The sequence below is a fragment of the Stenella coeruleoalba genome (genome assembly GCF_951394435.1).
Source record: "Stenella coeruleoalba genome assembly, chromosome: 5".
Classification (NCBI taxonomy): Eukaryota; Metazoa; Chordata; class Mammalia; order Artiodactyla; family Delphinidae; genus Stenella; species Stenella coeruleoalba.
This window is the reverse complement of record NC_137150.1, coordinates 28,936,078-28,956,592: the sequence shown is the minus strand read 5'-3', so window position 1 is coordinate 28,956,592 and position 20,515 is coordinate 28,936,078. Positions and strand designations below refer to the sequence as shown.

General features: G+C 36.5%; 1 protein-coding gene across 4 annotated transcripts in view; it reads left to right on the top strand.

Annotated features, from left to right (window-relative positions):
• Positions 1-20,515, top strand: part of ARMC8 (armadillo repeat containing 8) — a 106,528-nt gene that overhangs the window by 32,611 nt on the left and 53,402 nt on the right. For all 4 annotated transcript variants that reach the window (XM_079922179.1, XM_079922180.1, XM_079922178.1 and 1 more), the window contains exons 3-10: positions 4,143-4,214; positions 5,567-5,709; positions 5,814-5,911; positions 10,777-10,869; positions 15,545-15,625; positions 17,609-17,684; positions 17,781-17,871; positions 19,556-19,616. In XM_079922179.1, the coding sequence (XP_079778305.1) occupies positions 4,143-4,214; positions 5,567-5,709; positions 5,814-5,911; positions 10,777-10,869; positions 15,545-15,625; positions 17,609-17,684; positions 17,781-17,871; positions 19,556-19,616 (715 nt within the window). The remainder of the gene's footprint in view (positions 1-4,142; positions 4,215-5,566; positions 5,710-5,813; positions 5,912-10,776; positions 10,870-15,544; positions 15,626-17,608; positions 17,685-17,780; positions 17,872-19,555; positions 19,617-20,515) is intronic.

The window sequence follows — 20,515 nt, the reverse complement described above, 5'->3', positions numbered from 1 at the left end:
AGAAATACAAAGCATCCTAAGAGACTACTACAAGCAACTCTATGCCAGTAAAATGGACAAACTGGAAGAAATGGACAAATTCTTAGAAAGGTATAACCTTCTAAGACTGAACCAGGAAGAAATAGAAAATATGAACAGACCAATCACAAGTAATGAAATTGAAACTGTGATTAAAAATCTTCCAACAAAGAAAAGTCCAGGACCAGATGGCTTCGCAGGTGAATTCTATCAAACATTTAGAGAAACACTTAACACCCATCCTTCTCAAACTCTTCCAAAAAATTGCAGAGGAAGGAACACTCCCAAACTCATTCTATGAGGCCACCATCACCCTGATACCAAAACCAGACAAAGATATTACAAAAAAAGAAAATTACAGACCAATATCACTCATGAATATAGATGCAAAAATCCTCAACTAAATACTTGCAAACAGAATTCAAGAACACATTAAAAGGATCATACACCATGATCAAGTGGGATATATCCCAGGGATGCAAGGATTCTTCAGTATACGCAAATCAATCAGTGTGGTACACCATATTAACAAATTGAAGAAGAAAAACCGTATGATCATCTCAATAGATGCAGAGAAAGCTTTTGACAAAACTCAACACCCATTTATGATAAAAACTCTCCAGAAAGTGGGCATAGAGGGAACCTACCTCAACATAATAAAGGCCATATAGGACAAACCCACAGCAAACATCATTCTCAGTGGTGAAGAACTGAAAGCATTTCCTCTAAAACCAGGAACAAGACAAGGATGTCCACTCTCCCCACTATTATTCAACATAGTTTTGGAAGTCCTAGCCATGGCAATCAGAGAAGAAAAAGAATTAAAAGGACTCCAAATTGGAAAAGAAGAAGTAAAACTGTCACTGTTTCCAGATGACTTGATACTATACATAGAGAATCCTAAAGATGCCACCAGAAAACTACTAGAGCTAATGAATTTGGTAAACTTTCAGGATACAAAATTAATGCACAGAAATCCCTTGCATTCCTGTACACTGATGATGAAAAATCTGAAAGAGAAATTAAGGAAACACTCCCTTTTACCATTGCAACAAAAAGAATAAAATACCTAGGAATAAACCTGCCTAGGGAGACAAAAGACCTGTATGCAGAAAACTATAAGACACTGATAAAAGAAATTAAAGATGATACAAACAGACGGAGAGATATACCATGTTCTTGGATTGGAAGAATCAATATTGTGGAAATGACTGTACTACCCAAAGCAATCTACTGATTGAATGCAATTGCTATCAGATTACCAGTGGCATTTTTACAGAACTGGAACAAAAAATCTTAAAATTTGTATGGAGACACAAAAGACCCCAAATAGCCAAAACGGTCTTGAGGGGAAAAAATGGAGCTGGAGGAATCAGACTCCCTGACTTCAGACTATACTACAAAGCTACAGTAATCAAGACAATATGGTACTGGCACAAAACCAGAAATATAGATCAATGGAACAGGATAGAAAGCCCAGAGATAAACCCACGCACCTATGGTCAACTAATCTATGACAAAGGAGGCAAGGATATACAATGGAGAAAAGACAGTCTCTTCAATAAGTGGTGCTCGGAGAACTGGACAGCTACATGTAAAAGAATGAAATTAGAACACTCCCTAACACCATACACAAAAATAAACTCAAAACGGTTTAGAGACCTTAATGTGAGGCCAGAAACTATAAAACTCTTAGAGGAAAACATAGGAAGAACACTCTTTGACATAAATCACAGCAAGATCTTTTTTGATCCACCTCCTAGAGTAATGGAAATAAAAACAAAAATAAACAAATGGGACCTAATGAAACTTCAAAGCTTTTGCACAGCAAAGGAAACTACAAACAAGATGAAAAGACAACCCTCAGAATGTGAGAAAATATTTGCAAACGAATCAGCGCACAAAGGATTAATCTCCAAAATATATAAACTCGTGCAGCTCAATATTAAAAAACAAACAACCCAATCCAAAAATGGGCAGAAGACCTAAATAGACATTTCTCCAGAGAAGACATACAGATGGCCAAGAAGCGCATGAAAAGCTGCTCAACATCACTAATTATTAGAGAAATGCAAATCAAAACCACAATGAGGTATCACCTCACACCAGTTAGATTGGGCATCGTCAGAAAATCTACAAACAACAAATGCTGGAGAGGGTGTGGAGAAAAGGGAACTCTCTTGCACTGTTGGTGGGAATGTAAATTGATACAGCCACTATGGAGAACAGTATGGAGGTTCCTTAAAAAAGTAAAAATAGAACTACCATATGACCCAGCAATCCCACTACTGGGCATATACCCAGAGAAAACCATAATTCAAAAAGACACATGCACCCCAATGTTCATTGCAGCACTATTTACAATAGCCAGGACACGGAAGCAACCTAAATGCCCATCATCAGATGAATGGATAAAGAAGATGTGGTACATGTATACAGTGGACTATTACTCAGCCATAAAAAGGAACGAAATTGGGTCATTTGTAGAGACGTGGATGGATCTAGAGACTGTCATACAGAGTGAGGTAGGTCAGAAAGAGAAAAACAAATATTGTGTATTAACGTGTATATGTGGAAACTAGAAAATGGTACAGATGAACCAGTTTGCAGGGCAGATATTGAGACACAGATGCAGAAAGCAAATGTATGGATATCAAGGGGGGAAAGTGGAGTGGGGGGTGGTGGTGGTGGGATGAATTGGGAGATTGGGATTGCCATATATACACTAATATGTATAAAATGGATAACTAATAAGAACCTGCTGTACAAAAAAATAAAATTCAAAAAAAAAGTATAGTCTCCTTTTTATTTACAAGGCAGGTACAGTACTGAAAAATATGATTTTCTTTAGGATTGTGCAAAAAAGGCTTTCTATTTTAAAACTATGGCCAGAAATTTCCAGACTCTCTCTTAAACTTCTGAAATGCCCATGGAGTCTCTGATACCTTCTTCCATACTTTGAGAATCACAGTGTTCTAATGTTCTATATTAAGATAGCACTACTGACCAATTAGCGTAAGTTTTTTTAATTAAACATTTTATTAGTACTGGGCTTATTTTCAGCTGTTTGTATTTTCTCTGGGAACAACCATGTGTTTGTGAACCAACTGGTCATTGATATTCTTTTTATGGAATAGAGTGTTACTCCTGGTGAAATAAAGATCTGAGTGTAGCTAGAATAAAAAATACTGGTGAATATATAGGAAATATAAAAGATTTTTTCTTATTTTTAAATCTCCTTAAAAGATAAGTGGCTTTTAAATCAAAAATAATACAATATAGGGAATTCCCTGGTGGTCCAGTGGTTAGGACTCCGTGCTTCTACTGCAGGGGGCATGGGTTCAACCCCTGGTGGGGAAACTAAGATCCCACAGATCTCACAGCACAGCCAAAAAAAAAAAAAGGTACAGTATATTATGTTGTTTCTAACTAATTTAAAAATAAAACTATGACAGCAGCTCAAAGAATGGATGGGAAGATGGAAGTATATGCTTGCAAGGCTCTTAAAATACACATGAAATGGGACAGTATCCCTTGAAGATTGACTGTGTTAAGTTAAAAGATGCATATTGTAAAGCAACCACTGAAAAACAACAAAACAAAACCCAAAGAGGTACAGCTAATAAGACAATAAAGGAGATAAAATGGAATCAGAAATATTCAGTCCAGAGAATTCAGAAGAAAAGGAAAAAAGGAAAGTCATTGTCCCTGAAACAAGATCAGATCTGTTCTGTCGGCTGGCTGCTTTTACTCCCTACTGCCAGAGCTGTGCGTGAGAAGATGGCCTATATTTCTTTTTATTCAAAGGATTGGTAGCCTTTTTGAAGAACTCAACTTCCTTTGTATTGGAAGTCTTTTGCCAATACTCAAGATGTCTCTCATTCCCCCCTCCCCCCACCTTGCTACTCTCCTGTTTTACAGCCCCAGGTTTATAAGGTACCTATCTCTGTCCCTTCTCTTTGGCACTCCAGGTGGAAAAGCGTCAGTGTTTTCACTTTGTCCCTAACTTCTGTACTTGCCAATCCAAGATGTTGCATAATAAAGATAAAGTGGGATGCATTGATCTTTTATTTTTCTGTGATGTCTCAACATACCTTACCCTTTTCTCTTTCCCCTGAATTCAGAGACATGAAAAATGCTGTAATTGGAAACAACAAGCAGAAAGCCAACCTCATTGTTCTAGGAGCTGTTCCGAGGTAAGTTTGCTGTCATCCCCTTTTCTGCTATTCATACTAAGTTTTGAATGTATTTCTCATTCTCAACCATAAGACCTATCTTTTTTCTGTATTGTCTGTTCTTATTTTTTTTAAATAAATGCTTTGAAGTATATGAAGCATCTCTTTAAAAACAATTAAGGTACCAGGGAATGGAATATGAAACAAATGTATTAATACTTTCTAGAGGTTCAGGAAGATCATTGACCCTGCAATAAAAGGATGTGTTGTGTAGATAAGCAGTGTACACCAGCCTGAATCTTCCCTGTCTCCTTTGCACTCTGGCAGTTTTTGTATGATTGGATAATAATTTATTAAGATTCGCAAAACCTTTTTTGAGTTTAAAAAAAATTCTTGGTTTTTTAACCCTGCTTTTTTAATTTCTAATTTTTCGAATTTGCTGGTTTTTAAGTTAACATAGAAAGTTTGATTTCTTCTGATGAAGCTAATAAGCTTCCTTTTGGTAGACAGTGACAGTTGTATAACTTCCTCTTTGCCTTTGCTACCCAGAACTAAGTTTTATGTGCAATTGCTGTAAGTTTTTCATTCAGAATTTTTTAATGTTTTGTTTTTTTCTCTTTCTTCTTTTCTATCTTTTAATATAGGATTAATGGTTTTATTGTTTTTAACGTGATTGACCTTTGGTCACTATAAAGCTGTCAGCAGCCTTTCTTAGGGAATTAGTGCTCAGTATATATAAATATGCTTTAGAGAACATGAAGGTTCTACATTAGAACATAAAGGAGATGGTCATAAGTGGTGGATGATTAGAATTTGGGGAGTATTTATTTGTCAGGCTGGCCTGGAGTAGAAATAGGATCTTCTGATCTCCCAAATAGGAGGACTGGAGAACGAAGAGAGCTTCCCTTGCTTGAAGAGCAGCACAAGGACTCTGAATATTCCCTCTAGGCTAGATCTCTGTGATCTCTGAACTGCAGTATTGGGTATTCAAGGTCCTTAAGATCCGGCAGCACTTGGCTTTGGGAGTCTTCATATCCTGGAGTGGCAGATAACGTGGACTGTGGTGCTGCTGTTTCCACAGAGATCACTTGCGGACAACTTTCAGATTCACAGTTCTGATAAACTAAGATTATATGATAGTTCTGTTGCTCAAAATGAAGAAAATCTCTTTAGATCCACCCCCACTGGATATTCCATTATTAAAGTAACAGCTTATATAAAAATATGACCATTTCCTAGCCCTCCATAAGCTTACCAACCATATTTTCAGTGTGTGGGATGTATTGGTAGCCTTTTTCTGTAACATTACTTTTAGCTAATGTTTACTTTTAAGTTTTTTAGTCTCTTCTGTTTACCAAGTTCTTTCTTTTTAGATTATTGTACTTGCTTCAGCAAGAAACCTCAAGCACAGAGTTGAAAACCGAATGTGCAGTGGTATTGGGAAGTCTTGCTATGGGTACTGAAAACAATGTTAAGTCTCTACTCGATTGCCATATTATCCCTGCCTTACTGCAAGGTATGTAAAGAAGTCATTTTTATACAAGTAAAAATTAGAATCAGTTTGCAGAGTTTTAAATATGAGTTGAAAGGATGAGTCTCAAATCTGTTTTCTATTAATAGGACTACTGTCCCCAGACCTGAAGTTCATTGAAGCTTGCCTCCGATGCCTGCGCACCATCTTCACCAGTCCCGTTACTCCAGAGGAACTACTGTATACAGTGAGTTTTAGGTGTTTTTGAATCATCAGTTACATTTTACTAACAGCATACTTCTAATTTATTGGGTTGACCAAAAAGTGCCTTCAGTTTTTAAGTAAAAATGAAAGACACATTTTTCATTTTCACCAAGAACTTTATTGAACAGTGTATTCACCCTTTTGTTCCACTACCTTCTGCCGTTTTTCAGGCAACTTCATAATTCCATCTTCCCAAAACTTCTTATCTTTTTGAGCAAAGAACTGTTCCAGGTGCCTTTTACAGTCTTTCAGGAATTGAAATTTTTTCCATTAAGAGAATTTTGTAAAGACCTAAATAAATGGAAATCTGAACGTGCAATGTCTGGTGAATATGGTGGATGAATCAGAGCTTCCCAGCCAAGCTGTAACAGTTTTTGCCTGGTCATCAAAGAAACATGCGGTCTTGCGTTATCCTGATGGAAGATTATGCGTTTTCTGTTGACTAATTCTGGACGCTTTTCGTCTAGTGCTGCTTTCAGTTGGTCTAACTGGGAGCAGTACTTGTTGGAATTACTTGTTTGGTTTTCCGGAAGGAACTCATAATAGAGGACTCCCTTCCAATCCCACCATATGGACAACATCACCTTCTTTGGATGAAGACCGGCCTTTGGTGTGGTTGGTGGTGGTTCATTTTGCTTGCCCCATGATCTCTTCCATTCCACATTATTGCACAGTATCCACTTTTCATTGCCCACCACAATTTGTTTTAAAAACGGAACTTTTTCATTATGTTTCAGTAGAGAACCGCATGTGGAAATACGGTCAAGAAGGTTTTTTATCCTTAACTTATGTGGAACCCAAACATCAAAGCGGTGAACATAACCAAGCTGGTGCAAATGATTTTCAAGGCATGATTTGGATATTTTGAGTATGTTGGCTACCTCCCACGTGATATAACGTTTATCGTTCTCAACTAATGTCTTGATTCAATCGCTGTCAACTGTTCTACCCGACCATGAAGTATCGTCCAGCAAGAAATCTCCAGCACAGAACTTCACAAACCATTTTTGACATGTTCAGTCACAGCATCTTCTCCATACACTGCACAAATCTTTTTTTGCGTTTCAGTTGCATTTTTACCTTTCTTGAAATAATAAAGCATAATATGCCAAAAATGTTGCCTTTTTTCTTCCATCTTCAATATTAAAATGACTACACAAAAATTCACCAATTTTGATAAGTCTTTTTTTAAATGCACACTGATATGACAGCTGTCACATACGATCTAACAAAATTGTTTTCAATAAAGTTAAAGACAGCAAAGTGCTACTGGAGCCATCTTAACGGAAAAAAACGAACGAACCTTTTGGCCAACCCATATTTAGCATCTCAAAACTGATCTTAACTGTGATAACTGTGTTGTAGAAAAGTCTCAAGAAGTGTTTGAAGTCTTGCTAATTTGCAAATATCAAACGTTCTAGGCTTTGTAAAGAAGTGAAAGGTCGTCTCAGATCTTGAGGAATTTGTAAGCTGTTTTTTTTCTTTTGGTTTTTGTAAAAAGACCCTTCTTAATTTCCTAATAGGTACAAATTAAGGAGTATATTTAATGCACTCACTATAGGTTAAATCCAGTAGAGTAGGCTTTGTAGAGAAGGTAGAATTCAACCTGGTCTTGAATAATGGATAAGATTTCAAGAAGCGGAGAGAAAAGAAGCTGTTCTAGGAAGCATCTGTGTAAGAGAGAATATGCAGGACAGTGGACAGAATAGTCTAATGCAGGAAAGGAATCCGTGTTCATTTCGGCTGGAGAGGTGAACCAGAAGCAACTTGTTAGAGGCTTACTTACCAGGCTAGAATCAGAGTATGTGTGAGAGAATCTAAAGATCTTTAGAGTCATTCAGTGGTTTTCAAAAACTTCAGGGAGTATTAGGGGGTGTTTTTATCTGTTGATTACTTGGGACTTTCTTAATAAAAATTATCCAGACTAGTATTTTTCAAACTCTTATCCACAGTCCACAGTAAGAATGATATTTTCCACTGCCCTACTGTGTGTGTGGGGCAGAAAGGGGAGGGGGTGAGGGGTGGTAGAACATCCTGAGATAGTCTTCACAAAACAGTTCCATAAATGTGGTGCCTTCTGATTTCTGTTCTATCCTTTTTCATTAAAAAAAAATGCTGGTTGTGATTCTCTGAGCTGACACACAGAATGTCAGAGTTTCAAAGTGGACACATAATGAATCAGAGATCTTGTCCAGAATCATGTTTTACAAGTATTTCAAGAGTATAAGCAGTCAAGAGGCACAGGCAAAGCAGACAGGGAGAGGGAACATGCCACATGCCTTCATAGTTTGTTTTTCCTACATTAGGCCCTTGCTCCTCTGGCTTGTAATGATGCATAAGGTCTGTGAGGTTTGTGGGTCACCTCACACAGCAGGGAGGCTCTAAATTATGAAACATCTCAATTTTATACCTCAGGGATTTGTGCAGCATTCTTCAGGGAGCTGTGCCTCATAAATCCAAAGACTGTTTACTACACTGGTTCTCAAACTTGAGCATGCACCAGAATTGCCTGGAGAGCTCATTAAACACAGAACCCTGGACTCTACCTACAGAGTTTCTGATTCAGTGAGTGTGGGGTAGCGCCTGAGAATATGCATTTCTAACAAGTTTCCCAGTAACTTGAGATGCTACTGGTCCACGGACCACTCTTTGAGAACCACTGGTTAACTGTAAGCACTTCTAAAATGGGGACATCCTCCTCAAAACATTCCACATAGAAGGACTCTCCATCTGTTTTCCTGAAAGTCCAATTGTCATGTTTACAAAGAAATTAAACCAATCACCCATCTTCTTTACCCTATAAGTTTCTCCCCAACCCCCAGCCCAGTAATGGGGGAGAAATTGATCCTGGTTAACTGATTTAGCTCCTTCCTCCTCCCTCTCTAAACTGATTTCATGACCCACTAATGGATTGTGGTGCATAATTTGGAGAACACTAGTCTACACAAACTTAACTTCTTTACATAAGAAAAATTAAGACACAGGGACATTAACGTGACTTTCACAGAGAGAATACCTAAATTGTGAAACAGTTTTATCCCTCAGAGACAGTGGAGAATCCATGAAGAGTGTTAGGTGGGACAATGACAGAGAGTAGTATTTAGGTGTAACTGACTGACATCTGTGAGTTGGATTGTGTAGAGGCCAGCTACCATGGCAACTCAGGCACTAAACTAAAGGCAGCACAGTCCTGTTGAAGAGGGCAGGATGTCTAGTTTGCAATCCTGTTTATCAGATGGGTGACTGGGGAAATTATGTAACTGTTCTTTGCCTTGTTTAATCAACCATAAACTGCAGATATATAACACAGTTGGCAGAAAGGACGCAGGTGTGAAGAAATGAGATAGGGGCTATTGTCACAGGAAAACTGAGGGGTGAGAGAGCAATGGAGGAAAGGAATGAGGTGGAAGTAGTTTTAGGAGCGTAATAGAGGCTCTTCCTCTCAATTGCTTCTTCTCTCTCAGCTGTTACCTACTTCCCTATCATCTGTCAATGGAACCACTGTCATCGTTATTCCTGCCACCCCAACCCCGCATCTGTAAAATAGATGCATACTTTACATTCTCATCGCTTCCCTTTTTTAAATGAATTTAGTAGCTGACTTTCTTTGAAATTTTCTGAGTGTTGTTTATTTTTTTTGTCCACGCCACGCCACTTGCGGGATCTTAGTTCCCTGACCTGGGATCAAACCTAGGTCTATGGCAGTGAAAGCGTTGAGTCCTAACCCCTGCACCTTCAGGGAATTCCCTCATTTTGTTTTTAAACTGCTTATGACAACACAGGGTTATACTAACAAGCAAGGGGAAAAGATTCTACTTGTAGGCATCAACAACCTATTTTCCTACTTAGCTTTTATGGATCTTGAGCATTCTTTTCTTTCTGAGGGAAACCCCAAATCTTGTTTATCCCAACAGTGGTATTCTGGTATTCTTTTAAGTTTCCTTCCTTGCCCTCTGTTGTCTTTTGTCAAAGGGTGGTCTGTGGACCAGCAACATCAGGTATCAGTTGGGAGCTTGTTAGAATGGAGAATCTTAAGTCCTGCTGCAAACCTAGAGAATCAGAATCTGTATATACAGAATGTCCCCTGGGAACATACACGCAGTGCACATTCATATTTGAGAAGCATTGCTGCAGGACTTGTGAGAGCATTGACTAGGAGGCTTGAGCTAAGTCTCCTTTACCATCTGTGGTTCCAGCCAAATATTATTTCAACATTTAATTCTTTTTGCACTCAAGAAAGAGGAGATTTTTGGAGAGCCCTGCAGCAGGTTCTGTCTTGTCCTGTACCATCGTGTGTGTTGTGAAGTGTCAGTAGTAGGCAGAGAGTGGGCTATAAGTGAGAAGTTGCTATTATATAAATTGTGAAGACTGAAATTAGCTAACTACAGTTGTTATGAGTGTTAACCTGTTGCTGATACTTACCAGAACATCTCAGAGATCAAAATTGTCAACTTTTATTTTAATACAGTAATTCCTCCTTATAAGCAATGCATTGTTACGTATCTTATTAATATGTCACATTTTGGTTTCAGAATAGATTTATGTCAAGTCTTATTGAAATGATTTTGTTTTATTGTGGGGATGTAGGCTGTTTATGGGAGAGAAATTGAGAATTTCCTGTTCTTGTATTTTGTTGTCAAGGATGAAAATTGAAGCCCCTTTCCTTGTCCTTTGCCTAGACAGTTTTGATTGCCGTGTTGCTTCTGTGTTGTGTTCCTTAAAGAGACTTGATTTACTGTCATTAAGATAAGAGGCTTACATATGTATCTGCTCGTGGAAATCATTTGTTAGAGATACTTACTGTGTTTGAGTTCCTTGTTGCTGTGCTCTTCTTCCCTTTGACTCCAGGATGCCACAGTGATACCGCATCTCATGGCGCTGCTTAGCAGGTCCCGCTATACCCAGGAGTACATCTGTCAGATCTTCTCACACTGCTGTAAAGTAAGAACCAGAACAAATGTTCTCTATAATATAAAATCTTGCATGTCCTCAGGAGATGTGCCTTCTGTGTGTATCCTCCTGTAGTTAATCTATACACATATAAGCAGACTTATGTATTTTCCCCTCTTTTTTTTTTTGACACAAATGGTAGCGTACCATACATACTGTTCTGCACCTTGCATTTTTTACTTAACATCTTGAAGGATATTCCACATCAGTACATGAGGAGTTTCCTCATTCTTTTTTTTTTAAACAGATGAAGAGTATTTTATTGTATAGATGTACAATAATTTATTCAACCAGTCCTCTATTGTTGGGCATTTAGCTTGTTTCCAATCTTATTTCACAGCAGTGATGCAGCAAATACCCTGTATGTAAGACATTTTATAAGAAACAGAATTGCTGAGTCAAAGAATGTGTGCATGTGTAATTTTACCACATGTTGTCTTATATTGGAGGTTATACAATTTTATACTCCTACCAGCAGTATATGCTCATGACTGTTTTCCCACACCCTCAGTTTCCACATTGTTGGAAATTGTTTTAAGTGATCTCTTATAAGGAGAACTAAGAGAGATTCTTCTCTCCTCTTTGTTGAGAGGAATTCAGTTATTAGAAGAGCCTGAACCTAAACTGAAGAGTGCCATGCAGTGCTACTTATTTTGCTTCATAGTTTACATATTGAGTGTACTCTTTTGATAACCATAATTTGCTAACTTTTAACCAAGTCATTGTTTATCTTCTGATAAGTTTTTCAGGACAGCATTACTTACCTGCTTATCACTTATAATGCAAATATAAAATGAGGAGTTTGGGGAACTATAGGAAAGAAGGAAAAGTGAACAACTGCATACTAAACTAAGAAGATCACAGATCTATGCTATTTTAGGACAGTTTCCAAAATATAACTTAAGTCAGTTCCTTTCAGAAAAAGTAACTATAGATTATAACTAACTACAGATTATAACTTAAAACCCCTCTCAAATCCTAGCTGTCATAGCCTATTCTATTCTATATATAAAGACATTTAGAATTTAAGATTTTTGTCAAAAGTCTCTGAAGTTTCTCCTCCTGGATTGCTTTGTGAGCATGTAAGCCAACTTATAGGACCAGGGATGTCAATTCCTTAATCTCTTGAGGTGAGCAAAGAAAAGCTTTGAGAAAACAATTTCCGACATTAAATGATGTCTTACAGCCAACCCTGGTAGATAGGTGGAGAAGGATACTCCAGAACTATATGCCTCATTACAAATCTTTCAGCATCTAGATGCAAGTGCTTGAGAGCACAGCATCTACTAGTCATAATCACAGTAATCCCAAATGGACACTGAAAATTGGACCTGGAGGTATAACTACTACATGTCAAATTATGAGAAGTTTGAATAATCCTATCCCTGAAGTTACCCAAATAGTTTTTAGAATTGCTCTTCAGGAACTTCTCAGTGCTTTTAGGCTTGCTCATCTGAAACTTCTCAATGCTGTTTTAGCCGAAATCATAGATAATGGAATACTGTTAAATTACTAGTTCTTTTGCTGGAGATAGATAACGGAATACTGTTAAATCACTAGTTCTTTTGCTGGAGAGAAACTTATGCTGAATAAGAATTTACAGGCACCCTCATGCCACTAACAGAACTGAAGAAAATTAAAAACCTGAACTCATCTTTCTTTTAGCCTGATAATTAGCATTTGCCATGGTAATTAGATGACCCAATTTAAGTAGTCTGAGATATAACTAGACCTCAGGAAACATTATAGCATGTATAAACCCAGTGACAACAGTAATAGTCTAAAATACTATTTATTTTCCTACTGACACACTAAAAACATGTATCTTTGAAAGCAGCTGGTCTGATGATCTCTGTATGTCATTAATTATAAAAACCTTTTATTTTCATTTTGTTTATGAAAACAATAAAATTCATAGTAGCATTTTAAGACTCATTTACAAATTTTCATATACTAGTATCAATATTAAATTTGCATACTTTGGGCAGGAGAGACAGAAAAAGAGATTTCTAAAGCATTTGTGTTGTAAGCTAATCATAGTTATATTTTTGAAATTCTCTCCCTGATTTATTAAGGAGCAAAAAAAGGCTAGTAATAATATTAATTGGAATTCTAACTTCTACATTGTTGCCACTTAAGCAGTGACTCAGATTTCGAGACCTATCTTTTGGGGTTTAGGATCATGAGGGCTTATGTGCTTCCCACACTGAGAGGCTGTTTCACTAACTCCAGGTTCGTGCAGGTTGATTTGGAGAGACTAAAGAGAGAGTTGATAATGGAATAATAGTTCCTCCTCTTTAGTTGGTTCAGCCACTAATTCCTTCCTTGCAGTTGTTTTTACACAATCCTATCTATGACCATAGAGAAGAGGAAGAGCTTCTTTTGTAACAAACATTTGCTGCAATTTGGGCAAAGAATGTGAGGGATTAAAAAGTACAATATCTTGTAAGCGGTGGGAAACAGTTACGTACAGAGAATTGCACTGTGCTTCACCATCATTTATAAATATAACTCCAAGACTGAAAACAATCTGAATGTCTAACTATAGGATACTAGTTAAAGTATGGGACATTTGTACAATGGATTAAGGCCAAAAAAGAAATGAGAAAGCTCTTTGTGTACTGATATGAGTGATCACTGAGATATATTATAAAGGAAATAAGAGGTTTAGAGCCATGCATATATATACTTATATATGTATGTATAGTATATATATAGTATTTGTATGTAGTATTTTATATATTATATATATATAAATATATAGTATTATCCTACCATTTGTGTTAAAATAGGGGGAAAGAATGTACTTGTGTATTCTTCTTTGTCTTGAAGAATATAAAATAATCTATTAGTCACCTCAAATCAGGAGAATGGATTGGCTGAATACAGTGGAAGAACAGTGAGGTACAAGGGGGTAGAGGCAGCCCCCTGCCTACTTAGCTGTTCTGCTCAACATTGCCTGTATATAAATTGGGATGTTAAAATTTATAAGGAAGGCAAAAAAACCTTAGTCAAGGTTAATTGAGGCTTATCTTCATAACTTATTCTAGTTACCTACTTGTTAATAGGGAGAAAAAATGGGTCAGATTCTGAGGAGACCCTTCTTTTCCTTGACTCCCCCTTTGTAGTCTCCACCACTATCCTTATAATGAATAAGCCAGAGACTCCTGTGTTTCAAATGAGTCAATTAATAGTGAGACACTAGAAAGTACCAAAAATATGTGATGGGGGTTTGCTTGAGTAAACTGTGGAATATTATATAGTGATTAAAAATAAGAAATTAGAAGTTAGAAAATGTATAGAATCAATTATACTTCAATTTTTAAAATGTTTGTAAATTAAGAAAGAAATTGCTGAAGTGTTTTTTTTTTAAGGGCTCTTTTTAAAAATGTTTGTTTATTTAGGCTGGGCCGGGTCTTAGTTGCGGCAGGCGGGATCTTTAGTTGTGGCATGAGGACTTCTTAATTGCTGCATGCGAACTCTTAGTTTTGGCATGCACGTGGGATCTAGTTCCCCGACCAGGGATCGAACCCGGGCCCCCTGCATTGAGAGTGCAGAGTCTTACCCACTGGACCATCAGGGAAGTGCCTAAAGGGCTCTTAATAGTATGTAAAATGTTTAGGGGATTGTTGCCTATAAAAGAGAGTATGGCTCTTTTATTAATCGGAAGTATGAATGCTAATCTTCCCACTTCAAATGATGGATATTTTGGTCCAAGAAAGAATGAGCATCTGCAAAACAGTTGTAACTTGGCTGAATAGTGAGTTGGAGAAGTTGGTTTGAGAGCTTTTTTTCTAGACTAGGAGTTGGTTTCCTCTGGTGAACCCAAATAGATAACCTACCTTTCGGTGCTACACTTTTCTCTCCTAAATAATGATAAGCATGAACTACCATCCTTGCCTTGGCTTTAATTGACTTTTCATTATTTGAGTGAATTGGTGGGACATAAAAGAAGTGAATTAAGTACTGGCAAATTCAAAGCCTTGCATTAATCTTTAGCTTGTGCCATTTTGAAGATCTTCAGTAAATTGATTAGTAGAAAACAGAGTTGGTAAAAAATAAAATACCTGAATTTTCCTGTTACTTCACTTTCTTACTCTAAGAAGTGATAATTTTAAGAGAAATGAGAGAGAAAGAGAACTAAAACATGTTTACTTCTCAGTTATGCAGTGCTGTGTTTCCTGCCATCCACTGCTCCAACCTCCCAGATGTGTTGAGGTAGCTTAGGATCTGGTCCAGTTTCTCTTGTAATTAATTAGTTTTAGAGTTCCCCTGACTAGGTCATCAGTCTTAAGTTGTAAGAATGAGTACACTGTCTCCTGTGGGCATAGGGTAAGGGTGTGCACGTGAAATGCAGAATTTGGAGTGCTTTTGTTGCTGTAATGGTGTGAGGGCCTATGCCAGGATAGCTTCTGTGCCCCCTTCCTTATTTAGGGAGCTAAGGAGGCAGCGGTTCTATGGAACTGAGATGAAAGGTAAGATATTACAGCCCTTTGCAGGACTGAAAACAGTGTCTATCCTGCTTTTGGGGAATGGGTTTATACAGGAGAAGGGTAACTAAAAATTCTACATTGTAGTGAATGTGGTTTTCTCCATTTAAGTAAATGTTTTATTGGAATGAATCATTACTCTTCTTAATGTATTATTATATTCTCTTTTCTTACAGGGTCCAGATCATCAAACAATTTTATTTAATCATGGTGCAGTTCAGAATATTGCTCACCTACTAACCTCAGTATCTTACAAAGTAAGATGTTAAAAATTATGGCCAGACTTTTATACTTTATTTTGGGCTTCTAGAGTCTTGGTCTGGAAAGAGGCACACATGTTTTGTTGTTTCTTTGGTAGATATTGTGATCAAGAATAGTATTTTATCAGTAAAATGTTATGGGGCATTGTTTTACCTCTAGAGAGAGTACACTTAAAAAAAAATCTACCTTACCTTTCCTTTTTTTTTTTTTCCTTCAGGATATGATTGTGGTATAAGTTCCTGTTGATTTTTACCTGTGATCATTAGTAGTCTCTTCTGGTATGGTGTCAGTGCCAAAGTTGCAAGTGAGGTTATGCCTTGAAGTATGTAGGAGCAATGGCTTGCTATAACAGGAAAGACCTTGGATTTCCTATTTGAAACCTTTATTTAGCCACACTGACTGAAACTTACAGCATATACCCACATATACATCAACATTTAAAATGTGTTCTGTTTTGTATTTTGACTTAAAAAGTCAAGGGTTTTCAGTTGTGTTAATTAAATTTCTTTACTATCTCTTATATATAGGTAAGCAGTGTCATGATATACTATCAGGCATTTAGTTAAAACTTTGGTCATTTCATTATTGTCCAACTGGTAAGTTGTAGCACATATTGGGACACTGTCTTTATTGTGTCACATTAGAACTAAATATGCTAGGAATTTCCTGTAAAGCAGAGAAGCTGTCATTTTTGTCTTCTATCCATTTGCACTGATCGTAGTCTGCTCTTTTTGTCCTTAGCTTTATTGCAGGTCTGCCCTGCTAATATGTACATTTTCCCTACTTCAGACATCCAAAGTTAGATCTTGGTGAAGATCTCACAAGAATAGGAGTGGGGAATGGAACCAGCTTGAAACTAGCCAGAGGCAAGGGAAGGACATATATACTGAGAGCTGCTTCCTCTGCTCTGTACTGTGTGTAGGCTGAGACCAGTCAGCACTTGTATGTCAAGAAACGGTTGCTGGGGTGGCGATTTACTGTTCTTGTTCTTTTCCATCCTCTAGCTTCATTAAGTTCTTCATTTCTTTCTTTTCTTTTCCACACTAGACTTCCTTATCTACTATGGCAAGTTACAGGTTGTAGAAGGAAAAAGGTTTTGGTAACATTACTCTTGCCAAGGTTTGCTCCACTGTCAGAGTGTCATGAACATATTCTAGGTTCCATCTGTAGGCATGTGCTTGTGCTGCAGAGCATTGCCCAAGTTAGGGACAGAGCTTCTTCACACCTCAGCTACCTATCCTGCCAATCTCAGGCTCCACAGGAGAACATCATATATAGACTCAGGCTTGGAAGTGAGGATGAGGTCATCTGGTGAAAGCTGAACAAAAAGAATGAAAAATAACAGCTCTCATAGGAGCTCCTGCAAATTATAAAATATGTTGTATGTGGTCAAGAGTTTGAGCCCTTGGTATCATCCCAGACCAGTTACCTAGTTTTGAGGTATAGTAACATAATTCATAAGTATTTCTAAAGTTAAATTAGTTTAGTCCTTTTCAAACTTTTATCATAACTTTCTTTCCTCTCCTGTTCTCTTCCCCCACTCCCCATCCCATACACAACTACAAGAGTACTCTTTTTTTTTGATCTTCTCTTCAGTTCTCTGGTTTGTAATTTGGGAAGAAGAAATGTCCCACTTGAAAGGCAATTAGTAATTGTTATTAAGTTCCCTTTGCCTTACCAGCATTGTATTTTTTACAGCGTTCTTTTAAATTTGAATAGGGGTTTATCTAGTTCCATTTTAGTTGCTACTTCCTCCCTGTTTTTTCTTTTCTATTATTTCAAAATTAATTTTAACTTTTTATAATTTTAACTTACTGTACTCTTCAGATATACAGGTCTTATTTTTATTCCCTTGAGTCCTTCCTTTAGTACTTTAGGCAGATTTAAATAGTTATTTCTTCAGAAGAGTTTAGATTCTGAGACATTAAAATTCATATTTGCAAAATTAAAATAAATGCTTTGTTCATTTATTTTTACAGGTTCGAATGCAGGCACTGAAATGCTTCTCAGTTTTAGCTTTTGAAAACCCCCAGGTATCGATGACCCTGGTAAATGGTAGGCTGGAACTTTCAGTGGCACCTACACAATTTAATTTATGAACTTTGTAGATTTAAAGAATTCCTTAATCCTTGTTGTTTGTTTTATTTCTAGTTTTGGTTGATGGAGAATTGTTACCACAAATTTTTGTGAAGATGTTACAGAGGGATAAGCCCATTGAAATGCAGCTCACATCAGCAAAATGGTAAAGGTCAAGACAATGTGGGAAGAAAGACAGTGCTTTATCAATTTAGAGTATTTTTGGACAGCCTAATGAGCTCACTTTCAATCCCCATCTTGTTTTGGGATTTTGAAATTTGAAAGTCATGGGATTATCTCATACCTTCTTAAATGGATGTGAGTTTTATACTCAGTTTACTACTAGTAGCATGCACAACAAGAACTCTCTTACAACATCTAAGACTACCTACAGAAAATTACTTCATTACATTCCCTTCTCCTTGTATTTCAGTTGAAATAACACAGAGTTAGATCAGATTTAACCAACACATATTATGCTAAGTATTATGGCAGGAAAACATAAAGATATAGAAATAGTGAGAATTAGTTGAAGTTGATAACCAAGGCATGATTTCAGAGAATGTGACTTCCTCAATTTTGGAAAAACAAAACAAAGATTCCTCATAGAGATGTGACCATTTATAAGATAGTTATGTCAAGTTCTTATTAGCACAGTTCCTGGCTCATGTAAGCATTCAGTACATGTTAATTCTGTAATTATCAATACATTACCAGATAGGTTTAACACCTGTTATGTAGGGTTCTGTGCTAAGTGAATGGTTTAGTTTCAGTATTTAAGAAGCTGTGGCTCTCTAATATTTTGGCCAGAATGAGGAGTTTTCAGTGAATCACTCCTGCATCATTAATTGTTTTGTGTTTGTTTATATGATTTGTATTTTTTGTTTGTCTGCTTTTTTGTCTTCAAAACTGAGCATTTGCCTTTTTGTTAGTAAGGTAATACTCTCATGGAACTGGTTTCAAAAAACAATGTAGTAACAAATCTTAAGATAATGATAACAGCTATAAAGAATTCATCTCCTACAGTGTAAGTAAGGAGTTTTACTGACTTGTTTATAACTTTCCCTAGAAGCCAGAACATGGGGTATTTTAGGCTTTTTTCCCTCCAGCTTACCAAAGGAATCTAATTCAAAAAGGAAATCCATTAATTTAAGTTTCTTAATTGCTTAATGTTCAGTACTTGCTTAGAGAGTAGAAAGTAATTGTATTCTTATTCACAGCCAGATATAATTGTGAAGGTAAATTGTTTTTCAGTAGAGCCAAATCACTAATTAATTCTCAAAGCCACTTCTGGTAACCTCTGACTAGTTAGTTAATATCTTAACTAGTTAATATCTTAACTATCTTAGCTAATAGGGTTAGCTATAAGTGTTACAAGTTAAATGCTGCTTCTGTGATACTTCTACCACTGCTCTTGGAGTTGAAATATCCCAACTTAACTTCATTTAAATTTAGATACTTTGTTAACTTTATATTTTACTTAAAAATTTTTTCCTTTTTATTATGGAAAGTTTCAAACAAAAAGTATAGAGAAAAGTATAGAGAACTCCAGTGTGCCCAGCACCTTGCTTTATCGTTTACCCATTCATTCGGCCATTTATTTTTAAAACAATTTTGTAGGTATTTTTAAAAACTTCTGGCTTACTGTCTGCCTATATCACATAGTTTTCTTTGACTATTTAATTAATAGAATCTCAGATAAGGGAGTGTCAAAACTTTCTCCCTCAAGATAAGTAAGAGTAGTTGTCTTTTTTTTTCCCCATAATATCTTAAAGGCAAGTAGGTAGTGGTGGTTGTTTTTAAAGCTTTAAAACACAAGCAAAAACTTACTTTCTGCCATCTTATTCCAGTTTAACTTACATGTGTAGAGCTGGAGCAATTCGGACAGATGACAACTGTATTGTATTAAAGGTGAGTGAATTAATTCTTTCTAAAAACATGTGAAAATTATCCAGGCATATAAGTGTTGAATATAAATATTTGTATTCCTATTTATTTTTACACATTTATCACTATGGTATGCGTGCACAGCATGAAATAATATTAAAACACCATGCTTTTCAGTGGGATGACATGTAGTTTTAGATATGTTTTGAAAGTCAAAGTAAATCTTTCCTTGTCAAACCTTTTTCACTTTTATGGCAATTAGAAGGATGTAAAAATTATAAAAATGTATAAAATTCAGGTTAAATAGAAAATATATTTTAGTCCTTGATTTTCATTAAGTTTGCAACACAGTTTTGTAGGCAAGCAGTTCACTAACTCTATAGATAAAGACTTTATTTCACCCACATGGCAGATAATCAAAAGGCATAATGAGAAAGAATAAGTAAATAACACATGAAAGCAATCATCATTATTGTGGTGTGTCAGATGCAGCTAGAACTCAGAAAAGCCCAGATAAAAGACTAGCCCTTAAAAGTCCTAAGACCTGGATTCTGGTTTTAGCACTTCCACCACTGACTGGGTCGGTAGCCTTGGGCACATCCCTTATTCTTGTGGTGCCTCAGACCCCTAATTATGAAAATGGAAGCAATAATTCCTGTTCATCTATCCCAAAGGGATATTGAGAATAACAATGTATTAAATACATTAAACAGCTTTTAGTTACAAAGAACAGAACAACTGTAAGTAAATTGATAGTGTGTCACTTTATGAATGTGAGATCTCATTATCAGTGTTCAAAATGAAGCCAAGGTTAAAAGAACATTAAGAAGATTAATGTTTCCTTTAGTCTTTGGTGAAGCAAGATAGTTTAATGAGATCTGAGGACCCCCTAAGTAAATAGCACTGCATACAGGGCTTCCATA